The following is a 22,648-nucleotide window of genomic DNA, read 5'->3' as shown; positions in this document are numbered from 1 at the left end:
TTTTTTAAAAGTTTATTTGGCTCTGCTTGAAGCAAGAAGCAAGAGGAAGAACAAGCAAGTGGTAGGTCCTCTGCATGGAGAAGATGGATAAATGCTATTGGGCGACAGAGAGAAGGCGGAAATGCTCAACACCTACTTTGCCCTCTGTCTTCACCCAAAAAAGAAAGTGATGCCCAACCTGGTGATAACATGGTGTAAGGAGGGAGCTGCAGCCTAAGATAGGGAAAGAGGTAGTGATGGAAAACCTAATTACTTTGAAATGAGTTCAAATCTCCAGGGCCTGATGAGCTGCATCCAGGAGTACTAAAGGACCCTCCCTCCGGATGTAATCTCAGAGCCTCTGTCTATAATCTTGGATGATTCAGTTCCTGCGGACTGGAGGTGTGCAAATGTTGTCCCCACCTTCAAAAGGGCAGGGGGAGAAGACCCAGGTAGCTAGTGACTGGTCTGCTTGACAATGATACCAGGAAAAGTCCTACAACAGATAAACAATTGCTCTGCAAGCACTTAGAAAAGGACCCAGCGTAGGTTTCTCAAAAACAAGTCATGCCAGACAAATCACATTTCTTTTTTTTTGGTGGAGTTACAGGTTTGGTGGATCAGGGGGATACTGTGGACATAGTGTATCATGATTTCAGTAAGGCAGTCTGGAACTGGAGATGGATTACGGAGGACACTGGGCTACCATTTTGCCTTGTCAGCACAAGCGTTGATTTTACTTAATGCCAAACTCACAAAGGTCTTGCTTGGCAAGACCTGCCAAGTCCTGAAGTTGTATCTGCAACGTGGCTTGAGTAGTTTTGTTTAATTGCTAGTGAAGAGGTTGCTGAAGACAGTAATGGGCAGGTGCATATAATCTGGTCCTGTTTTGACCTGCGGGTGCTGGATGAGGTCCTCTGAAGCCTGGCTGTGACATGTGTGGGTGGATGGATGGCAGCCAGCAGCGGCAGGTGGCACTTAAGCTGGCAGTCTTTAGCCAGAGAGTGAAGGAGCAGGGAGGGGGCCAGACAGACAGAAAAGCTTGGGTCAGACACAGATCTACCAGACCATGGATAGTTCCAACAGGCTGTGAAGACTCCTGGCTCCAGCCCTGCTTCAGAGCTCCAGGAACTGAAAACAAAGCTAACGCAATTCTAGGCTGCACCAACAGAAGTTGAGTGTCCAGAATAAGGGAAGAAATGGTCCCACTCTATTCTGCCTTGGTCAGACCACACCTGGACTGCTGTGTCTAGTTCTGGGCACCACAATTTAAGAAGGATATTGACAAGCTGGAAGGTGTGCAGATGACAAGACAGCTGTGAGAAGTGTTTGACAGCGGAATGGGCTACTATGGGAGGTGGTGGGTTCTCTTTCCTTGGCGGTTTTTAAGCAGAGGCTGGGGGGCCATCTGTCAGGGATTCTTTAGGTGAAATTCCTGCATTGCAGGGGGTTGGACTTGATGACCCTTGAGACCAGCCTGCGCTGGTCTACCTAAGGACATTGTTCTAAGCCTAACTGTGATAAACCTATGGGGCCTTCAGATATAAAGGACCCCTGACCATTAGGTCCAGTCGTGTCCGACTCTGGGGTTGCGGCGCTCATCTCGCTTTACTGGCCGAGGGAGCTGGCGTACAGCTTCCAGGTCATGTGGCCAGCATGACAGAGACGCTTCTGGCGAACCAGAGCAGTGCACAGAAACGCCATTTACTTTCCCGCCAGAGTGGTACCTATTGATCTACTTGCACTTTGACGTGCTTTCGAACTGCTAGGTTGGTAGGAGCTGCGACTGAGCAACGGGCGCTCACCCCGTTGCGGGGATTCGAACCGCCAACCTTCTGATCAGCAAGCCCATGGCTCTCTGCTTTTAACCCACAGCACCAACCGCATTATAGGATTATTAAGCACCTTGACAGCACTCAGACCCGGTACATAGGGCAGGAGCTTAAGTTGCAACATCCTTGCTGCGCTTCTGCAAGAGAACGACCTTCCCAGCTGTTGTGTTAGTTCCACTTGCCGTGACTCGCAGGGATCAAGGTAGGAGTGGGAATTCTCCCCCTCTGCGTAGTTGCAGCAATTTCAGTGCACACCTTGTCTTGGGTCTTTGTCACTGAGCATTAGGTGCAGTGTGACATTTCAACCAAGCAGGCTGGTTCTGCTAATCCTGAAGCAGATGGCGATTGCAGAGTTCTTTGCCGAGATCAGCCAAAACGATAGCTTCAATCAATAATGTGGGCTTTTCTGTTGTGCTGCAGCTGCCTCGGGGTTTGGAAACGGCTGCTCTCGGGAAGCCAGAATCATCTTCCGTGCCTCTCCGAAAGGGTGTTGCAGAGTTGGGAAAGGTTCAAAAAATGGCAACCAAAATGCTCAGGGGGGTGGAGTGGCTCACCTCTGAAGAAAGGCAGCAACGTCTGGGACTTTTCAGTTAGAGAAAAGGCGAGTAAGAGGCTACGCAATAGATGTTTATAAAATTGGGCATAGCATGGAGAAAGTATATAGAGAGGGTACGTTCTGTCGTATGCGGTGGACCTGTGAAAGGGTAAAAGAGTATTGGGAAATAATTCATAATGAATTGAAAAAAATGTTTAAAAGTACTTTTCCAAAAAAAAAACCCAGAGTCCTTTATGTTGGGGACAATGCAGATGGAAATTCCCAGGTATCAAAAAAGGTTATTTATGTATGCCACTACTGCAGCCCATGTTTTGTTAGCCCCAAAATGGAAAACAGGCGAGGTCCCAACTAAAGAAGAATGGCAACTTAAACTGATGGAATATGCGCAGCTTACGGACCTGACATATAGAATAAGAGAACAAGAAGAATATACGTTTAAAGAAGACCGGAAAGTGTTTGTTGAATACATGGGGAGAAATTGTGTACAGTTGAAAACGTTGGCAGCATTAAGATAAATTCAACAGTGTAGATAAGTTTTGATGGATGTAATAGTGGAATACTGAATGGTTTAGTTTATATAAAATATGCAGGGATTTATGTTATGCAAAATGAACCGTGGAAAGAGAAGAAGGGAAGTCATTTTAAAGCTGTTTAAATGAATATTCTAAAATGTAAAACAGAATTTAATAAAAATTATACATAAAGAGAGAGAACATATATAGAGAAAAGTTTTCTCTCTCTCTCCCAACACTGGAAGTGGTCATGAAATGAAGCTGAATGTTGGAAGATTCAGGGCAGATAAAAGAAAGTGCTGCTTCATACTTCTTCTGTCATGGATGCCTTAGCTGAGATTCCTGCATTGCCGGGAGTTGGACTAGATGACCCCCTGGGTCCCTTCCAGCTCTACAGCTCTATGATTCTCTGCAGCAAATAGTTAAAACTATGGAACTCCCTGCCACAGGAAGTAGTGATGGGCACCAACCTGGATGGCTTTGGAAAAAGGATCAGAGAAATTCATGGAGGAGGAGAGGGCTGTCAAAGGCTAGTAGCCATGACTGCTGTGTTCAACCTCCACAGTTAGAGGCACAGTTAGAACCACGATGGGAGAAAGGGCTCTTGTTCTTGAACCCTGCTTGCGTGTTTCCCGCTGGGGCATCCCGTTAGCCGCTGTGAGAGCAGGATGCTGGACTAGATGGGCCATTTCCCTGTGCTCCAGCAGGGCTGTTCTTAGGCTGACAGATCTGTGTGGCCTTCAGTGCTGTCTGCCCTTATTTGAGGAGTCAGGGTTGCAATTCTGCATTTGTTGCAAACCAGCTTTCTTTAAAACATTTTCCTCCATCAGCTACTTCCCCCACCCCCCTGTGGCGGATAAGCTGTGTCGTATCTGTAATAAGCTTTGACCTTAGGTGTGTCAAATGTTTGTGGTACATTCTTTTACTTGAGGGGTGGGCAACCTCAGGACCATGGGCCAAATGTGCCCTTCCAGGGCTCTCCAGGCCACAACTCCTCTCCAGCCCTGCTTTGCATGGTACCTTTTTTGTGTTGCGAGGGGTCAGGAGCAATAAAGCCCCTGCATTCAGAAGCCATAAATCACCAAAATGGGTCCGGCAGGCTTCCCGATCACGCAGTTCCAAAATACTTTCACCTTCATAGCAGAGTTTAAATGCACAGCGTTCATGAAGCGAAACCCCCTGCAATATCGTCTTTGTTAATCAGTAGTCTTTAACAAACGTACACTGACTCCTCCACTGTCAGCAAAGCAGATTTATTACAGCGTAGCATAAATCAAATGCCCGGAGATGAGGCGTTCATGGCTCCTCTCCGGTACAAGCAAAAACGAAAGCAACCTTCTCACACAGACTTCAGACTCGGTCTAAGAATTATAGAAGTCTCATATTACAAAGCATAACATAACATCAGTTCCTGTGTGACGGCGTAGCTAGATCTGTGTGTAACCCTTTCAGATCCTCACAACCTTAAACATTTATGCCTTCCTGGAAAGTGAGTCCTTGGACTCCGATAATGCTGGTGCCTTTTGGCTTTGGGAAGCCCATCAGAATCCTTTCTTTTATTTCTCTGTCGATTGCCTGCATGACAAAAGGGGGTTCAGCAATTCTGTCGGCCACCCCTCCTTTGTCCAATTCAGTCATTAACCAGCTAACCTTAAGAGCGGCTTTCCGTATTCATTGCTCTGGCAGCTCCTTTCAGCGCCGGGAAGATCTTTCCGATTTCTTTATCTTCACAAGAACACCCTGAGATGCAGACAAAGCTGCCAAAGGGAGAGGAGGGTGCCAGTTCAGCAGAGGCATGCGTCACCGTAAATATACTACATTCAGCCTAAGTCGCCTGACAAATGCTTACACGGCAATACATTTGTCAGCCTTCAAGGTGCCGCAGGGGCGCTTGGTTTCTATGGGTCCTTGTGTTCCAGCCCTGGGCAGTGGCATCACCACAGAGTCCCACTGCCCCGGCTTGGGCAGCTATGCTACATATCGAGTGCTGGTACTCAACAGTGCAAAGTAATGTAGAGACACTGTTCTTCAACCTTAGGTCCCCAGATGTTGTTGGGACTACAGCTCCCATCATCCTGCCCCATTGGCTAATCTGGCTGTGGACGATGGGAGTTGTAGTCCGCATTGTCTGGAGGGCAGCAGGTGAAGAAAGGCTATTCCTCAACTTGGAGTCCCCAGATGTTGTTGGACTATAACTCTCATCATCCTGTCTCATTGGTCGTGGGCGATGGGGTTGCTGGCCGACACCATCTTGGAACCCAACGTTGAAGAAGAAGAAGAAGAAGAAGAAGAAGAAGAAGAAGAAGAAGAGTTTGGATTTGATATCCCGCTTTTCACTACCCGAAGGAGTCTCAAAGCGGCTCACATTCTCCGTTCCCTTCTTCCTCCCCGACAACAAACACTCTGTGAGGTGAGTGGGGCTGAGAGACTTCAGAGAAGTGTGACTAGCCCAAGGTCACCCAGCAGCTGCATGTGGAGGAGCAGAGACGCGAACCCGGTTCCCCAGATAACGAGTCTGCCGCTCTTAACCACTACACCACACTGGAAGAACACAGCTTTAGGATGTCAGGATACTATCTTAAGATTTAGTGTCAGGAGTATAACGTATTCCTGGACACCGCAGAGTTAGACGCAGACTTTTCTGGAAGCTTCTGGCTGTTGTGTAATTGACTGGACAGGACAACGCAGGAACTCAGCAACTCACTGGATAACTATATACAGTATTTATTGATTGAAGCAACTAGTATCCATAAGTTACTATTTACAGACTTTACAAAATAAAAGAAACAAAACATAAAATCTTTTCCTCTCTGTCTCTCTCTCTCTCTCTACACTGACCACTTTCTTAACACAACCAACACTAACCACACTAACCACAAAGCTCTCACACAGAGCTCAGTCTTTAGGAACTCATTGACCAATCACAGGTTGTTGCTAAGGGTCTGAGAGAGAGCAGATCTGGGCTTTCTGCCAACTAGTTAATTGCTTGGAGATAGACAGCTGCAATTCTGCACGTAGGCAACTCTGAAATCTCTAACATACTACTCCCTGGAAGAACCTTTGGAAACTCTGGTAGTAACGTGTGTTGTGTAAGCCACTTTGGAAGCTGTTCGGTGGCCACGTTTTGACTCACGTTTGTTAACAGTCACTGCCTGAGTAGTGGGAGTGACGCTTCAAACTCCTTGGGCTGCGTTCAGCCAACCCACAGCGCTGGCAGAAGTCACCACAAAGATTCCCATGGGTGCAACAGGAATTCCTCTCCTCCCTCTGCCCACACTATACCCAATTCTGCTCTGGAGGGTTGGGGGGGGGGAACTCAGAACCATGGTCTTTCAGGTCATAGTACGGCATAGTACACCATACTGACTCTCCTGTCTGGAGTCAAAGGGATAGAGTGGGATACCAGTCCAAACGTGCCCCTCAAAAATAGATCTGCTTGGTAGTCCAAGTCTAGAAAAGCATCAAGGCACACAACAGCTTATTTGGGGCGGGGGCAGCCCAGCAGTGACACCCCCCCCCCCAGTGCAGTCCTGCTAAGTTTATTTCTTCCAGCTGCTGCATAGTGTTGTTCCGACAAACCAGTTACTGCAATGCAGTGTTTCAGCGGTGAGTAGATGGATGCCTGAAAGTGGAATTATGATTAATGCATGAATAATAATATATAAAAAAACATTTTGTGTCGTTTTGGAGCCTTAATTGTGTTCTTCCTCCTAAAGTACCTCTCCTACAACTTCAAAGTAATATGATTAGACTCGAATCCAATAACATTACCCTTTGCCTCCAGCCGCCTTGTTGGGGTGTGTGCACGCGCTGTGTATTAGTCATCGGTTGAAGGTTAGCGTTCAATCATTCATTCACTGAAAACAGAAAGGCATCTGGAACCTGCTTCTGTCTTGCAAGGCTGGACTTGGCTGAAGCTGAAAGCCTGTGTTTTGGATCTCATGGAGGAGAGAGAGTAGGCGGGGGTGGCGGTAGCCGTGAAAAAGAGAGAAGGTGGGATGGGGCTCTCTGGAGTGTTGAATAGAATCATAGTTGGAAGGGACCTCCCCCCCCCCAAGGATCATCTAGTCCAACCCCCTGCAGTGCAGGAATCACAGCTAAAGATGCCCTGACAGGGGGCCATCCTACCTCTCCAAGCATCCATGAAGTCTCTGAGCCCTTGGTCTTGAGCTGGTTACCTTTCTCTCCCCTGGAAAAAGTACGCAGAGCTGAAGTTGGAAGAACAACACTCTTCCCCGCTTCCTCTTCCAGCTCTCTGACGTTTACCCAGATCCCTTGGAAACGTGAAGTACCGTGTGTTCATACTTTTCACTCTTGGGAGTAGTGATCTACGGGAGGGGATCAAAGGTGACCAGAGGAGGCTTTGCATTCTCTCAACAAATGTGCCCAGGGCCTAAAAATGTTGGTGATCCCTGCAGCAAAAAATACTGTTCGGCATCCATTGGCTACCTGCCTGCTGCTACCCCTTAGACTCACTGGAAGGACAGATCCTGAAGTTGAGGTTCCAGTACTTTGGCCACCTCATGAGAACAGAAGACTCCATAGAAAAGAACCTGATGTTGGGAAAGATGGAGGGCACAAGGAGAAGGGGACGACAGAGGGTGAGATGGTTGGACAGTGTTCTCAAAGCTACCAACATGAGTCTGAGCAAACTGCGGGAGGCAGTGGAAGACAGGAGTGCCTGGCGTGCTCTGGTCCATGAGAAGAGAAGACTCCCAGGAAAAGACCCTGATGTTGGGAAAGATGGAGGGCACAAGGAGAAGGGGACGACAGAGGGTGAGATGGTTGGACAGTGTTTCTCGAAGTGACTGGCATGAGTTTGGCCAAACTGCGGGAGGCAGTGAAAGATAGGGGTGCCTGGCGTGCTCTGGTCCATGGGGTCACAAAGAGCCGGACACAACTGAGCGACTGAACAGCAAACCCCTTAGGCCTCCCGACCTCAGACAATTGCTGGAGATGTGATGCTGTAGGGGGAGGTCTGTTCCGGGGGATGCAGGATGTTTGCAAAATTCTGGAAGGAGGTTTTAGTTCTAAGTACAGTCCTCGATCTGAAGCGGATCCTGAGTTCTAGCACAGTACTTAGATAGTACCGCTTAGATATGGAGACTGAGCAAGAATCGAGCTTCCCGGTTTCAAAGGTGCAGTCCTGGTGGCTGGGAGGCTGAGCTGGGAAAAATGAGTGACCCAGATATAGATGGCTGGTCTGTTGGGTTCTTGTCCCTTGGAAAGGGGCATATGAAAAGAGAAAATGCAGAGAAGTCTGAAGACACCTTGTAGGGCTCCCTCAGCCTCTTTGGGGACAGAGGAAGGATGTGGACTCTTATCAGGGAATCTCAGAAAATATCCCTCTTGCTTTGTTTTTTGTCTGTTAATTTAATTAAGCTCATCTAAGATGATTTTAAGGGACGCGGGTGGCACTGTGGTCTAAACCACTGAGCCTTGGGCTTGCCGAGCAAAAGGTCAGCGGTTTAAATCCCCGCGATGGGGTGAGCTCCCGTTGCTTCGGTCTCTGCTCCTGCCCACCTAGCAGTTTGAAAGCACGTCAAGTGCAAGTAGATAAATAGGTACCGCTCTGGCAGGAAGGTAAACGGCATTTCTATGCGGTGCTCTGGTTTCGCCAGAAGCGGCTTAGTCATGCTGGCCACATGACTTGGAAAAACTGTCTGCAGACAAACGCTGGCTCCCTCAGCCTGTAAGATGAGCGCCCCAACCCCAGAGTCGTTCACGACTGGACTTACTGTATTTTTCATTCCATAGGGCGCACCGGACCATAGGGCGAACCTCGTTTTTAGAGGAGGAAACAAGAAAAAAAATATTTTTCTGGTTTTCCTCCTCTAAAAGCCCCTTTTTTAAGGATCAGCTCAAAGTTTTGCAGCTTTTTTTGCAAAGGGAAAAGCCCTGTTTTTTTGAGGATCAGCTAAAAGTTTTGCAGTTATTTTTGCAAAGGGAAAAGCCCTGTTTTTTGAGGATCAGCTAAACGTTTTGCAGCTTTTTTGCAAAGGGAAAAGCCCTGGTTTTTTTTGAGGATCAGCTAAACGTTTTGAAGCTTTTTTTGCAAAGGGGGAAAAGCAAAGCTCCTTTTGCAAAGATGGAAAAGCAAAGAGGAAAAGCCCCATTTTATGGGGTTCAACTCACATTTCTGCAGCTTCTAAAGGAAAGGGAGCCTTTTCTACAGTTGCCAGTCACATGTAGCTGGGGAAACAAACAACCTCCCTCTGCAGCACATTCAACAATGGAGGCCTGGGCAAGGGGGCGGGGCTGAAAGGGAGCCGGGACTCTCATCTCTCTCCCGATCTCTTGCTGATCAGCTGCTGAGCGGGGTCCTTTCAACACCCCCTTTTCTCTTTGTAAAATAAAAAGCATGATCCTCTTTTGACCCCTGGGCAATTCAGCTCCAGAGTCCACCATTCGCTCCATAAGACGCACAGGTATTTCCCCTTACTTTTTAGGAGGGAAAAAGTGCGTCTTATGGAGCGAAAAATATGGTAACTGTCAGGGATCCCTTTACCTTTACCTTTAAGATGTTGGGTGGGTAGCCAAAGAGGAAGACTGTGCTTATTCTGTACCCAGGGGCTATTAGGATGCAAGTTATGTATTCAAACATAGAAAACTGTACATTTAGAAAAAACATTCCAGCAGGATCTTAGCATTTGCTTTTAGTAGATCCCAGCAGAGAATTCCTTTCCGGGTGGCCAAACAGCACAGGATCTTTCATGGTGGTTTGTAGCACTTGGAGCTTGCTCTTCAAATGAAGATTCACCTGGCAGCATCGGAGCAGGGTTTGGGGTGCAAGGAAGGCCCCTCCCCTATGGATTTCCTGCCTGAGACTCCACTTTTCCTCCTACACAGCTGCTGGCAGACTTCGAAACTTATAGGAGGCAATATAAAAACCAATTAAAAGTGTAAGAGTACAATATGAACTCTCACTCGGCCAAAATAGCAAAATAACGAGTCTGATAAGAGCAGCCCTGTTCCCCCAAAGCCAGTGCAAAATGATGGGCTTTGTGCCTCTCCCTTAAAAAGAGATGTCTGTAAAGCACCCTCTATTACTGATTGTTCTCACGGAGGTAATCCTGGCAAGTTTATGAGGAATATCAGTTTTCCCTGGGTTGCAATTTTAAAAAATGATTTACAGTGAGCTAACCAATACGTGGGTCAGATTCCCAAAATTGTCGCAAAGTGATTGCAAGTTCTTAATAATAGCTCAGTTTGCAAATAATGACAAACCAGCCTGGTATGTTCCACCCCTTTTGGATGACAATTTTTAGCAGCCCCGGCCGGTAAGGCTTTATGATGCTGATGGGAGTTGTCCAAAACAGCTGGACAGCACTCGGTGGGGGTTGTTATTGCCCGCCCTTCACCCTAAAGTCCCTGGGTAGGTTACTACGATTCAAAAGGCAGCATTAAAACAGTTTAAAACAACTGTGTGGTTGCTGCTTGTTGTTGCATTAGCAGCACCAAAGTGGAGGTCCTCTCTGTTGGGTTCCAAAGGAAAACAGAGCAATTTGCTTGGAGTTGCCGGAAGGAGGCGTACAAGGCACCACCGAACCCTCTTAGGGACTCCACTCTGGATTTGTGTTGGGTTCACTCCTGTAAGGTCCTCCGTTAGTTGCTCATGAGTAACCAGCCAGACTCCGTCGTTTCCTTTTTAAAAGTTTTACTGTGCAAACTATTTACAGTGCAGAGCTGAAATTCACGTCCGTCTCATCCTTAGGCAGAATCCGGGAGTGCCCCTTTCCGGTTTCTCCCCCAGCAATAGAGTTTGGGAATGCGAAACCCCCTCCTCCTTTCCCTACGTGGCACCCCTCTGCGCAATTGGGGGGATGGAAGTGGCGTCCCTCCCTCTACGCCTAAGGGGTGCGAGGTCTCTCTAACCTCCCCAGAGCCTCGGCTGCCACTTCCCTGCATCACCTCCCCTTCCCCACCTGAGGCATCGCTGCTGCTCCCGCTAGACGAGGAAGTGCTGCTTTTCAGGTGTTGCTGAGGCTCTCTATAACATCCCGAGAGCCCTTCCACCATCCTACGCTGAGTCGGGGACAGTTCCCTGACAACTCCTGAGCCTGTTCTTCCCCCTAAAGATATCCCGCAAGGCAGCAGAGGTTTAGGACAGAGTTTTTCTTCTCCTAGATGAGCTTCCTTCCCAGGTTGATGAGCCCCATTTGCCTCTTGACTTCGAGGCACAAAAATAAGGTTGGTTCTAACATTATACATGTCAGGTGATAAAGGCCAGCATAAATAGCTGTGTCTTCAGCATTCACCGAAAGCTGTAGAGTGATGGTGTCAGCTACATCTTTATGGAGAGGGAGTTCCACATCATTGTGGAGAGGCTGCCACAGAGAATGCCCCATCCTGACCACCGGCACCCTGAACTTCTGAGCACAGTGGAACCCTTATGCTGAAGTTAACACCCAAGAGCAGGGGTCAGCAAACTTTCAGCAGGGGGCCGGTCCACTGTTCCTCAGACCTTGTGGGGGGCCGGACTATATTTTGGGGAAAAAAACATGAACGAATTCCTATGCCCCACAAATAAGCTGGAGATGCATTTTAAATAAAAGGGCACATTCTACTCATGTAAAAACAACACGCAGGCTCCACAAATAACCCAGAGATGCATTTTAAATAAAAGGACACATTCTACTCATGTAAAAACACGCTGATTCCCGGATGCGGCCCAATTGCCTTCTAAATCCGGCCCCCGGGCCTTAGTTTGGGGACCCCTGCCCAAGAGGATCTGTAGGTTGGTGAAGGCTGCACTGAACCATATGGGACTTCCTCTCCCCTCTTCCACAAAATCTGTTCTTTCTCCAACCCTCTGGAACAGATTGCGGGATGTGGGGGTCAGGTAGCAGGGCATGGAGAGGATGAGGAAGTCCCACTGTGTAGGTGGAAGTCTCTGCACTAACTAACAGTCAGTATCTTTGTTTGTCTGTATAAAATGAAAAGGGGGAAAAAAGACCTGCAGAGTATGTTTAATTCTTCTGCGGAACAGGATGCACCAAGCAGCCTTGGCCAACGTAGGGGCATCTTTTTCAAAAAGAAAAATGCCCAAGAAGATACCCTCCCTCTCCACAGCCATTCCAGGAGATAGAATTTCAAAATGTTCTCTGATGCCACAGCCATCTGCTGGTGAGATCGGCTGCCAGCCTGTCCGTCAGCGAAAGCTGTCTGCTTACAGGGCGCCCAGATGATGGGAGATTTGTATTGTAATCAGGCGGTTCTGAATGCAGATCCGTCACAATTGTCGTAAACACAATTTGCCAACCATATGCTATGATCCCAACTGTTTCAACGAGCGCCCAGCCTTGCCAGTTGTGACACGTCTCCTGTTTGGGGGCTCTTTGTTTTTTTTGGACCGAAATTTTAACCGCCTTGGCTCAATGTAGCAGAGACTTTGCTTATATTTCTCTCTTCTGCAACCCCCACCCCCTGTCTCTGATTCGCAGATACTCCGAGCGAAGCCTTACAAAGTGCATTGGCATAACTATAGAGACCCGGCCGGATTACTGCCTGAAACGGCACTTGAGCGATATGTTGTCATATGGATGCACGAGGCTGGAGATTGGCGTGCAGAGTGTCTATGAGGATGTGGCCAGAGACACAAACAGGTAAAGAGAGGGGGCTTTTGTGGGGGGGGGGCATTTCAAAGGAGACACCCCGGCAGAGCCGTCTCATCCATAGAAGCCGGTGGCGCGGTGCGCCAGGGCGCTGGGCGCCCCAGGGGCGCCCCCGCGAGCCCGCCGGCATACCGGGCTCCTCCTCCCCAACCCGCCCCCGCCCCCACGGGCAGGCGGGCACTCGCGCGCCGGCGGGCGGGCTGTAAGCCGCCCGCCCTCGCCTCCCAGAGCCCCAGCTGGAGCGCTGGAGCGGCGTGGGGCTTTGCGCGACCTTCCAGCACTCCAGCTGGGGCTCTGGGAGGCGAGCCGTCCAGCTGCGCGCGGAGCGCGAGCCGGCCGCCCTCGCCTCCCATCCCGGAAGCGCTGGAAGGGCACGCAGAGCCCCGTGCCGCTCCAGCGCCACGCCCCTCACCCCCCGCTCGCCCACCCCCCTCCCAAGGGGCGGCAAGCGCGGGAGGGAGGTGGCGGAGAGGCGGCATGGCGGGGGCGCCGGAGGGATAGCCGCGCCAGGGCGGCAGATCCCCTTAAGACGGCTCTGCACCCCGGCTCCTTCTCGCTGAACTTGAGATCGGGTAGCAGTTTCTACCAAAAGCTTTTTAATGCATCAGTGTGATACCAAGGAAAAAACACAGTTCAAAGCCACAGCAAATGCTACACATGACTGCACCACATAAAATCATAGAATGGGAAGGGATCCCAAGGGTCATCCAGTCCAACCCCCAGCAATGCAGGAATCGCAGATAAAGAATCCCGGACAGGTGGCCAACCAACCTCTGCTTGAAAACTTCCAATGAAGGAGAGTCCACAGCTGGTTGCCCTCAGAAAGTTCTTTTCAAAGGTTTAGTCGGAATCTCCTTTCTTGTAACTTGAAGCCATTGCTTTGGGTCCTACCCTTTGGAACAGCAGGATACAAGCTTGCTGCAACTTCCATGTGACAGCCTTCCAGATACAGGGGTACCTCTAGTTGCGGACTTAATCCGTTTCGGGGTGCCGTTTGCACCCCGAAAAGTCCGCAACTAGAACGCCTCTTCTGCGCATGTGCACAGTGCGATTGAGCGCTTCTGCGCATGCGTGAATCGCTCAGAACACTTCTTTGCATGTGCGTGTGACGAAACCTGGGGGCAAACACTTCCGGGTTTGCCCCATTCTTAACTTGAAAAAACGCAACCTGAAGTGGCTGTAACCCGAAGTATGACTGTATCTCTCTAACCTGAAAAACCCAAATGTTGCAACCTTTCCTCATAACAGGAGCTGATCCAGCCACCTGGTGATTTTGGTTGCCCTTTTCCGAAGCGTTTCAGCCACAGAGCCCCAAAGAGTAAAGTAAATAAGGATTATGAAACGTACACAGGAAGGCGTTAGTCATAATGATGCTGAATTAATTAACGATAAGGTAGCTTGGGTTTTTTTTTTGGGGGGGGGGGGTTGCTGCACATTGACCAAATTCCTGGGCTAAAGCTCTCCACGGAATGGCAATGGAAGAGATTAGTTCTGCAACGCCACGGAGGATGGAATTGGCATTTGTCCGTTGCGTCCTTTGTATTCCGGGAAGATGCAGTTCAGAAAAAAATGGGAGCGGATTTGTTCACCTTCTCAGAGTCCAAGAAAGAGATAAAGTGTGTTTGATGAAGTGGAAACACTTCTTCCTCTTGGATAATAGCCTGTTGATGGGGAAAGAAAGGATTCCTTGCTAGACAAGCTGATTGAGCAGCCATCAGTGGGCCAAAGGGGAGCATTGAACTAGTGACAGAACTGGCCCACATTGTGTGCCTCAAGCTGTGAGGCGGGTGGAGAACCTGAGCCCCACGGATCAGATGCAGCCCTCCAGGAATCTCTTTCCGGCCCCAGGCTGCTCCCTGCCCCCATCTCTGCTCAGGCGCTTTCGCCAGGACAGGACATGCAGGACGTGTAAAGAGGCACACAGGTAAATTGTGGAACTCGCTCCCAAAGGTGGCACTGATGGCCACCAACATAGAGGATTGGGCAAATTCTTGGGGGAGGAAAGGTCTGTCTATGCCATGGGTAGGCAAACTAAGGGCCGGGGTCCGGATCCAGTCCAGTCGCCTTCTAAATCCGGCCTGCGGACAGTCCGGGAATCAGCGTGTTTTTACATTGGTAGAATGTGTGCTTTTATTTAAAATGCATCTCTGGATTATTTGTGGGGCCTGCCTGGTGTTTTCACATGAGCAGAATGTGTGCTTTCATTTAAAATGCATCTCTGGGTTATTTGTGGGGCATAGGAATTCATTTTCTCCCCCCCCAAAAAAAATAATCCGGCCCCCCACAAGGTCTCAGGGATGGTGGACCGGCCCCCTGCTGAAAAAGTTTGCTGACCCCTGGTCTGTGACCACGAGTCTTCTGCAGCTTAGAATCATAGAATCATAGAGTTGGAAGAGACCCCAAGGGCCATCCAGTCCAACCCCCTGCCAAGCAGGAAACACCATCAAAGCATTCCTGACAGGTGGCTGTCAAGCCTCTGCTTAAAGACCTCCAAAGAAGGAGACTCCACCACACTCCTTGGCAGCAAATTCCACTGTCCAACAGCTCTCACTGTCAGGAAGTTCTTCCTAATGTTTAGGTGGAATCTTCTTTCTTGTAGTTTGAATCCATTGCCCCGTGTCCGCTTCTCTGGAGCAGCAGAAAACAACCTTTCTCCCTCCTCTGTATGACATCCTTTTATATATTTGAACATGGCTATCCTATGACCCCTTAACCTTCTCTTCTCCAGGCTAAACATACCCAGCTCCCTAAGCCATTCCTCATAAGGCATGGTTTCCAGGCCTTGGACCATTTTGGTTGCCCTCCTTTGGACACGTTCCAGCTTCCAGCAACTATTGTTCTGGAGCATTGCGGCTTCCAATTGTGGAGGCAGAGCATAGCCATTATGGTTTCAGGGAACTCAGTAGAGTTAAATTCTGTCAATGGAGTAGTATTACAGTGAGAAGGACAACGGCATTCATTCCCACCAGCAGGGAACAGAACAAGCCCCATCACCCACACGTGTCCATGCAGGGTGGGTTGTGGGGCTTATGAAAGGCCTTTGCACAGTGACTGGCACACCAGCTCAGTTGTGCTGTTAGTCGCCTAACTCTCCCCTCAAGCTGCCTTCCTCTCTGAGTTTCTCCTCTTCCTCCCCAGGGAGGCCCAAGAGATACCCCCCTGCCATTGGTTCCCTCAACTAGTGGGATTTTTAGCCAAACACTCTTCTTGCCCTGATGGGACAACCCCCTTTAAAAGGAGAGTAATTTTTATTTATGTAAATTTAAGTGAGTTTATGGGTTTTGTTTTGTTTTTTTATTGCATTTATATGGCCCCTTTTCCTCCCAAGAGCTCAACATGGTTCCCTTCCTCCCCATTTGACTCCCACAACAATCCTGTGAGGTAGGTTGGCCTGAGGGACAGCAACCTTAATCCTAGGTCGCTTTGGGACTGAGTGGAGATTCGAACCCTGGTCTCTCTCCCGTGTCCTAGCCCAACACTCCCAACTGTTAAATCACACGGGATTTAGTTTGGGTATTTCCACTGAAGAGCGTGTTTTTATTTATGAAGCTGCCGTACCTTTCCTGCCTACGCAAGATTGCCGAATAACAACTCCTTCATAATTCAGGCATATAAAATGCAGCACCTTTGAAAAGCCAGTTAAGCGTGGCAATATTGAGAAATGGCAAGGCATAAAATGGAAATGGGAAGAATATACAGAGCCGAAGAGAACGTCTTAAGGGAGCACTCAGAGAAGGGGGGGCGGGACAGCTTTGATAAGCCCCCCAAGTTGTTGACAGCAGGTAGAAGTCTTTCCTGACCCATGTTACATTCCCCAATAAAAAAACCTCAAGGTTAGATTTTGTTGTTGTCCAGTCGTTCAGTCGTGTCCGACTCTTCGTGATACCATGGACCAGAGCACGCCAGGCATGCCTATCTTTCACTGCCTCCCGCAGTTTGGCCAAACTCATGCCAGTCGCTTCGAGAACACTGTCCAACCATCTCATCCTCTGTCGTCCCCTTCTCCTTGTGCCCTCCATCTTTCCCAACATCAGGGTCTTTTCCAGGGAGTCTTCTCTTCTCATGAGGTGGCCAAAGTACTGGAGCCTCAACTTCAGGATCTGTCCTTCTAGTGAGCACTCAGGGCCGATTTCCTTGAGAATGGATAGGTTTGATCTTCTTGCAGTCCATGGGACTCTCAAGTGTCTCCTCCAGCACCATAATTCAAAAGCATCAATTCTTCGGCGATCAGCCTTCTTGATGGTCCAGCTCTCACTTTCGTACATTACTACTGGGTAAACCATAGCTTTAACTATACGGACCTTTGTCGGCAAGGTTAGAGTACTGCATCATGTGGGGCTGCCTCTGAAGACAGCTAGGAAACTTCCGCTGGTACAGAATTCAGCGACCAGGTTGCTCACGGGGGAAAGACAGTTCAAGCATACGACGCAATGATGGCCCAACTGCACCAGCCGCCAATTAATTTCCAGGCCCAATTCAAAGTGCTGTTTTTGACCTATAAAGCCTTAAACGGCTTAGTACCGCAATGTCCCAAAGACTGCCTCTCTCCATATGAACTGACCTGGATCCTGTGATCATTGTTCTTTGTGACTCCCTCTGCAAGAGGTCTGGAGGGTGGCAACACGAGATCTCCACTTCCCCATCTCGTACCTGGGCCTATCTGCCGCTTTCATATGACTGCAGTCGTTGACCCCCACCCCATCCCTTGAGGTTCGCCCCACTGAGCAGCCCCCTGCCTGCAGCGGGCCTGGCTTCTCTCTCCCCATCCCCAAACACACCCTCAGAATAGGTAGACTCTTCTTGTCCTGCCTCTGTGGGCGTGTATCTGAAGAAGTGTGCATGCACACGAAAGCTCATACCAAGAACAAACTTAGTTGGTCTCTAAGGTGCTGCTGGAAGGAACTTTTTTATTTTTTTATTTGGTTTTGACTACGGCAGACCAACACGGCTACCTACCTGTAACTGGATCTATGGGCTCATTCGCACATGTCACCTATACCAAATCACCAGCAAATGAGTGCTAAAAATTAGTCTTAGAGAGAAGAAGCCTCAGCTAGGAAGGGTAAGGAGCAAGCGAGCTCACTGCTAAGATTTTTCTTCATTGATGCCCGCACCGTTTCTAGCTTTGTCTCCCCCCCCCACCCCACCCTAGAAACTCACTCTCAGGACAGGTGGGGTCAAGCTGGTCCACCTCTTCTCAGTGGCAGCCAATTCACACTGTCCCGCCTGTGCCAAATTGCTGCTAAGTTTCTCCAAAGAAACAGGAGCCTTGCGCAGGATCTGCAGCTGCGAAGGGCAGGGAGCGAAATGTTTGCGGCTCACATCTGTGCCTTTGATGACCAGGCTTCTGGCACCTCTGCCGTTGTGGAAAGGGCGTTTCTTCTTACCGATATGAAAAGCCTCTGTTCCTGCCTTTGTTTACTTAACAAGCTGTGCACTTACCCATTTTGTGAGTGTTTCCATTTGAACGCCTTCCCCTTTCCTTTTTCATACGCCCCTAAGGATGCAGGCACCAACGAGGGAGCAGGGAACTTTGCTCAGGAAGGCGCAGTCATTTCCAAGCGCTGCATTGTCCCGTGAATTGCTTGTGTATTGTAATAATACAGTAGGGAAGGGTAATAGCTCAGTGGTGGAACATCTAGTGTAAGGCAATTTCCTGTTTTTATTTTTAAAAACCCTCTTGCATCACAATCATTGCCCTCTGGAAGGTTCAGAATATGGGGAGCAAACAACTCCAGGCAGAAAAGATGTTGTTGTTGGCCTCCGTCTGCCTCAAGAGACATTGGAGAGTGCCTCCAGGGGTGAATTCAAACCATTGGAGAATCATAGCGCCTGCTGTGGCTGCAGAGACCTGTATCTCATAACTGCTGCCTCCCGCGTTGTTTTTGCTGCATTAGCAGCACTGAAGTGACCTCCCCAGGGTGCAAGCCGGGGCAGTGTGCATGGCTCCCCAGGGTGCAAGCCCACCCCCCTTGGCCTCACTGATGTGATCTAAAGGAAAGCAGAGAAATACATTTAACACTTGTTATAACTAGCTATCTATCTAATAGTGGCAACATGTACTGATTTATTAAGATTTAGTGTCAGGAATAGCGTAGTCCTGGACACAGCAGAGTGAAAGCAGGTTTTCTGGAAGCTTCTGGCTGTAGAGCATTGACTGGACAGCACGACGCAGGAACTCACAACTTCACTTGGATAACTATATACAGTATTTATTGGAGCAACAAGTATCCAGAAGTTACTATGTACAGACTTAGGAAAATATAAGAAACAAAAGCAAAACCTCTCTCTCTCTCTCTCTCTCGCACTCTCGCAACCTTCATTAGCCAAACCACACTATACACTACCACACCAACCCCACACAGAGCTCATCTCTTTAGGAACTCCTTAACCAATCACAGGGTCGTTACTAAGGGTCGAGAGAGAGAGTAGATCTTGGCTTTCAGCCAACAGTTAATTGTCAGAGGTAGATAGCTGACTTTCTGCATGTAGGCACTTTGAAATCTCTAACATGATTTTTATTTATGTTTATTTAAAAATAATTCTGAACCTCTTGGTGTACAGAACCTCTCTTAAGTGGTGTACATAAATATAGGATTTAGACCTTTAAAATATGTCCTTTAAAGTGAGTTCCAAAAGTTTTCCCTATCTCAGAAAAAGACCACACATTTGGTAAGTTAAAAATGGTTTACTTACAAACTCCCCAAACGTCAGATTCATGTGCTTTTCCATGCAGCGTTCAGAAAAATTGCACAGGAAGTAAAACTAGGTTTAGTTCCAAAGTGGTGAAAGTTTCTAAATTATCTGTATGGGAACTCAAGAGTGGCTTGTGAGAGCCATGCACTCTAAACTGGAGCAGCCATCTCAGGCCTCCTCACACGGTGAGCTGGTCAGGTAGACTGAGAGAGAATAGTCCCGTCCCCGTCCCCCCGTCCCCAAGGTGAGGGGAAGTGGACACAGCTAAGTCTAGCAGAGCAATTTACTCTATGGTATTCACACCTTCATGCATTAATTAGACTTAAGCACACTGGTTCTATGAGGCTGGCTAGCCCACAGAATTTAGGGTAGGTGGGAATTGTAACAATGCGAACGGGAGGCAGCCTTCCTGCAAAGCCCGCCACGGCATATTATCCGTGGGGCAATAACGATGCTTCAGTCGTTCAAGGAAATGAAAGCCATTAGGGTATGAGGTTCGGTATCTGTTTGTTTGCTTTCAAATGGTGCAAAATACAAGTCCCAGCTGTTCGGTTTTGGTTAGAGCGTTCTGCTTCTGTTCATGGCTTTATATAGATATAGATATGAATTGGGGGTGGGGTGGGGAGAGAATGAGAAGCCAGGTCCCTGCTCCCGAGATGCCAACAAATCTTTAAAAATACGCAGAGGAGAAAACTGTTGGAGGCAGGAGTCTTCATTTACGTGGTGCCTAGGGCTTAAGACTTGGTTATAGTACATAAGAACATTAAGAAGAGCCTTGCTGGATCAGACCCAAAAAGAAAAGCGATGCTTCTGTATCCCAGTTGTTGGAAACCACAGGAGGGAAGAGTTGCCTTTGTGCTCGAATCCTGCTAACTGGTTTCCCACAGGCATCTGGATGGCCACTGTGTGGCTTTTTCTTTTTAGAGCTTTGGAGGGCTCATGCGCTGCTCGCGAGCAATTTTTGTGTTGCCGCAGCCGCAGCCGCCCTTAGGTTGGTCTGGTTGCTGTGAGTCTGCCTGGGAAGCCAGTGATGGTGAATACAAAGGCTACCTCGTCTCTGCCAATGGCTACATGAACATGCAGCTTGCAAATACAGAACAATATATTGATGGTGCCAGTGTGGTGTAGTGGTTAAGAGTGGTAGACTCGTAATCTGGTGAACCGGGTTCGCGTCTCCGCTCCTCCACATGCAGCTGCTGGGTGACCTTGGGCTAGTCACACTTCCCTGAAGTCTCTCAGCCCCACTCACCTCACAGAGTGTTTGTTGTGGGGGAGGAAGGGAAAGGAGAATGTTGGCCGCTTTGAGACTCCTTCGGGTAGTGAAAAGCGGGATATCAAATCCAAACTCTTCTTCTTCTTCTTCTTCTTCTTCTTCTTCTTCTTCTTCTTCTTCTTCTTCTTCTTCTTCTTCTTGACACCTTGGTGAAGTTCTGATTAGGTGCAATAATGCCCTTTATATTAGGGGTGTGGAAGAAGAAGATGGAGAAATGAGAGAATAAGTATTTGGGGGGGGGGGAGTTGTTTTTTAAGTGTGCTAAGAAACAGGTAGGTAGCCGTGTTGGTCTGCCATAGTCAAAACAAAACAAAATAAAAAATTCCTTCCAGTAGCACCTTAGAGACCAACTAAGTTTGTTCTTGGTATGATCTTTCGTGTGCATGCACACTTCTTCAGATACACTGGGTCAGTGCATTCTTCAGATACACTGGTGGCTTCCGTTTCAGTGTATCTGAAGAAGTGTGCATGCACACGAAAGCTCATACCAAGAACAAACTTAGTTGGTCTCTAAGGTGCTACTGGAAGGAATTTTTTATTTTATTTTGTTGTGCTAAGAAATTTAGTTGTCCGGTTTTGCTTTTTAAAGGTTTTGTCAAGTAACATTTTTTATGGCCAAATAAATAAACATTGTCATTGAAGAAAAATTACCACTATGGAAGAGAAAAAAAATGAAATGAAAGTGGGTGGCCACGGTGAGAACAGGATGCTGGACTAGATGGGCCATTGGCCTGACCCAGGAGGCTCCTCTTAAGTTCTTATGAGATGCTTGCTTCTGAGTTTGCGTCCACGTTGCTAACCCCCATTTCCTCCTCTCCAGGGGCCATACGGTGAAGGCTGTCTGCGAATCATTCCACCTAGCCAAAGACGCCGGGTTCAAAGTGGTGGCACACATGATGCCAGACCTGCCCAACATGGGACTCGAGAGAGACATCGACCAGTTTGTGGTAAGAGTTGCTCAAGGCACGGGTTGCTTCTGTTTGAACTCATTTCGGCTGCTGTTCCGTTGGTCTTTCTTGGGGTTGGGGGAAGACACAGTTCAGAGTCAAGGTTGAAGGGGTGAAAGGGTAACCAAGGTCCCTTCCCCATGAACCCCCAGATTCCCTTTTCTATCAGGATCCTGGATAACTTGTAGACACTGATCCCGGTTCAGGCAAAAGGTCCATATTCAAGGAGGTACAGTGGTACCTCGGGTTACAGACGCTTCAGGTTACAGACTCCGCTAACCCAGAAACAGTACCTCGGGTTAAGAACTTTGCATCAGGATGAGAACAGAAATCGTGCTCTGGCAGTGCAGTGGCAGTGGGATGCCCCATTAGCTAAAGTGGTGCTTCGGGTTAAGAACGATTTCAGGTTAAGAACGGACCTCTGGAACGAATTATGTACGTAACCAGAGGTACCACTGTACCATGAACATTTGAAGAGCTCCCATCTAGAAGAAGAGTTTGGATTTGATATCCCGCTTTTCACTACCCGAAGGAGTCTGAAAAGCGGCTCACGTTCTCCTTTCCCTTCCACCCCCACAACAAACACTCTGTGAGGTGAGTGGGGCTGAGAGACTTCAGAGAAGTGTGACTAGCCCAAGGTCACCCAGCAGCTGCATGTGGAGGAGCGGAGACACGAACCCGGTTCACCAGATTATGAGTCTACCGCTCTTAACCACTACACCACTCTGGCTCTCAAAGAAGAGTTTGGATTTGATATCCCGCTTTATCACTACCTGAAGGAGTCTCAAAGTGGCTAACATTCTCCTTTCCCTTCGTCCCCCACAACAAACGCTCTGTGAGGTGAGTTGGGCTGAGAGACTTCAGAGAAGTGTGACTAGCCCAAGGTCACCCAGCAGCTGCATGTGGAGGAGACACGAACCCGGTTCCCCAGATTATGAGTCCACCGCTCTTAACCACTACACCACACTGGCTCTCAGTGTGGCCAGCCAGATGCTCCAAAGGGAAGTCCACAAGCAGGGCGCCCTCTTCACTTGCGATTTCCATCAACGGATACCCAGAATCATTGTTACCTTTGTACATGGAGGCAGGGCACAGCCTTCATGGGCAGCAACCAATGCTGCTCTGCCATGGAGAGAAGCTGAACATTAGCTGAAGGAATAGGAAGCGTATGACCTCTATCTCCGGTTTCCATTTTGGGATACATAGTTGGTCTAGGTATTGTTGGCAGAGATCATCATA

General features: G+C 48.6%; 1 protein-coding gene across 1 annotated transcript in view; it reads left to right on the top strand.

The window, feature by feature from the left end:
- The window catches only part of ELP3 (elongator acetyltransferase complex subunit 3), a 100,105-nt gene that overhangs the window by 23,323 nt on the left and 54,134 nt on the right, over window positions 1-22,648 (top strand). The window contains exons 8-9 of the mRNA XM_033145196.1: window positions 12,323-12,484; window positions 21,283-21,409. Of these exons, the coding sequence (XP_033001087.1) occupies window positions 12,323-12,484; window positions 21,283-21,409 (289 nt within the window). The remainder of the gene's footprint in view (window positions 1-12,322; window positions 12,485-21,282; window positions 21,410-22,648) is intronic.

Source organism: Lacerta agilis, chromosome 3, assembly GCF_009819535.1.
Source record: "Lacerta agilis isolate rLacAgi1 chromosome 3, rLacAgi1.pri, whole genome shotgun sequence".
NCBI lineage: Eukaryota > Metazoa > Chordata > Lepidosauria > Squamata > Lacertidae > Lacerta > Lacerta agilis.
Note: the sequence above shows the minus strand (reverse complement) of the source record. Positions and strands in the feature narration are given on the sequence as shown.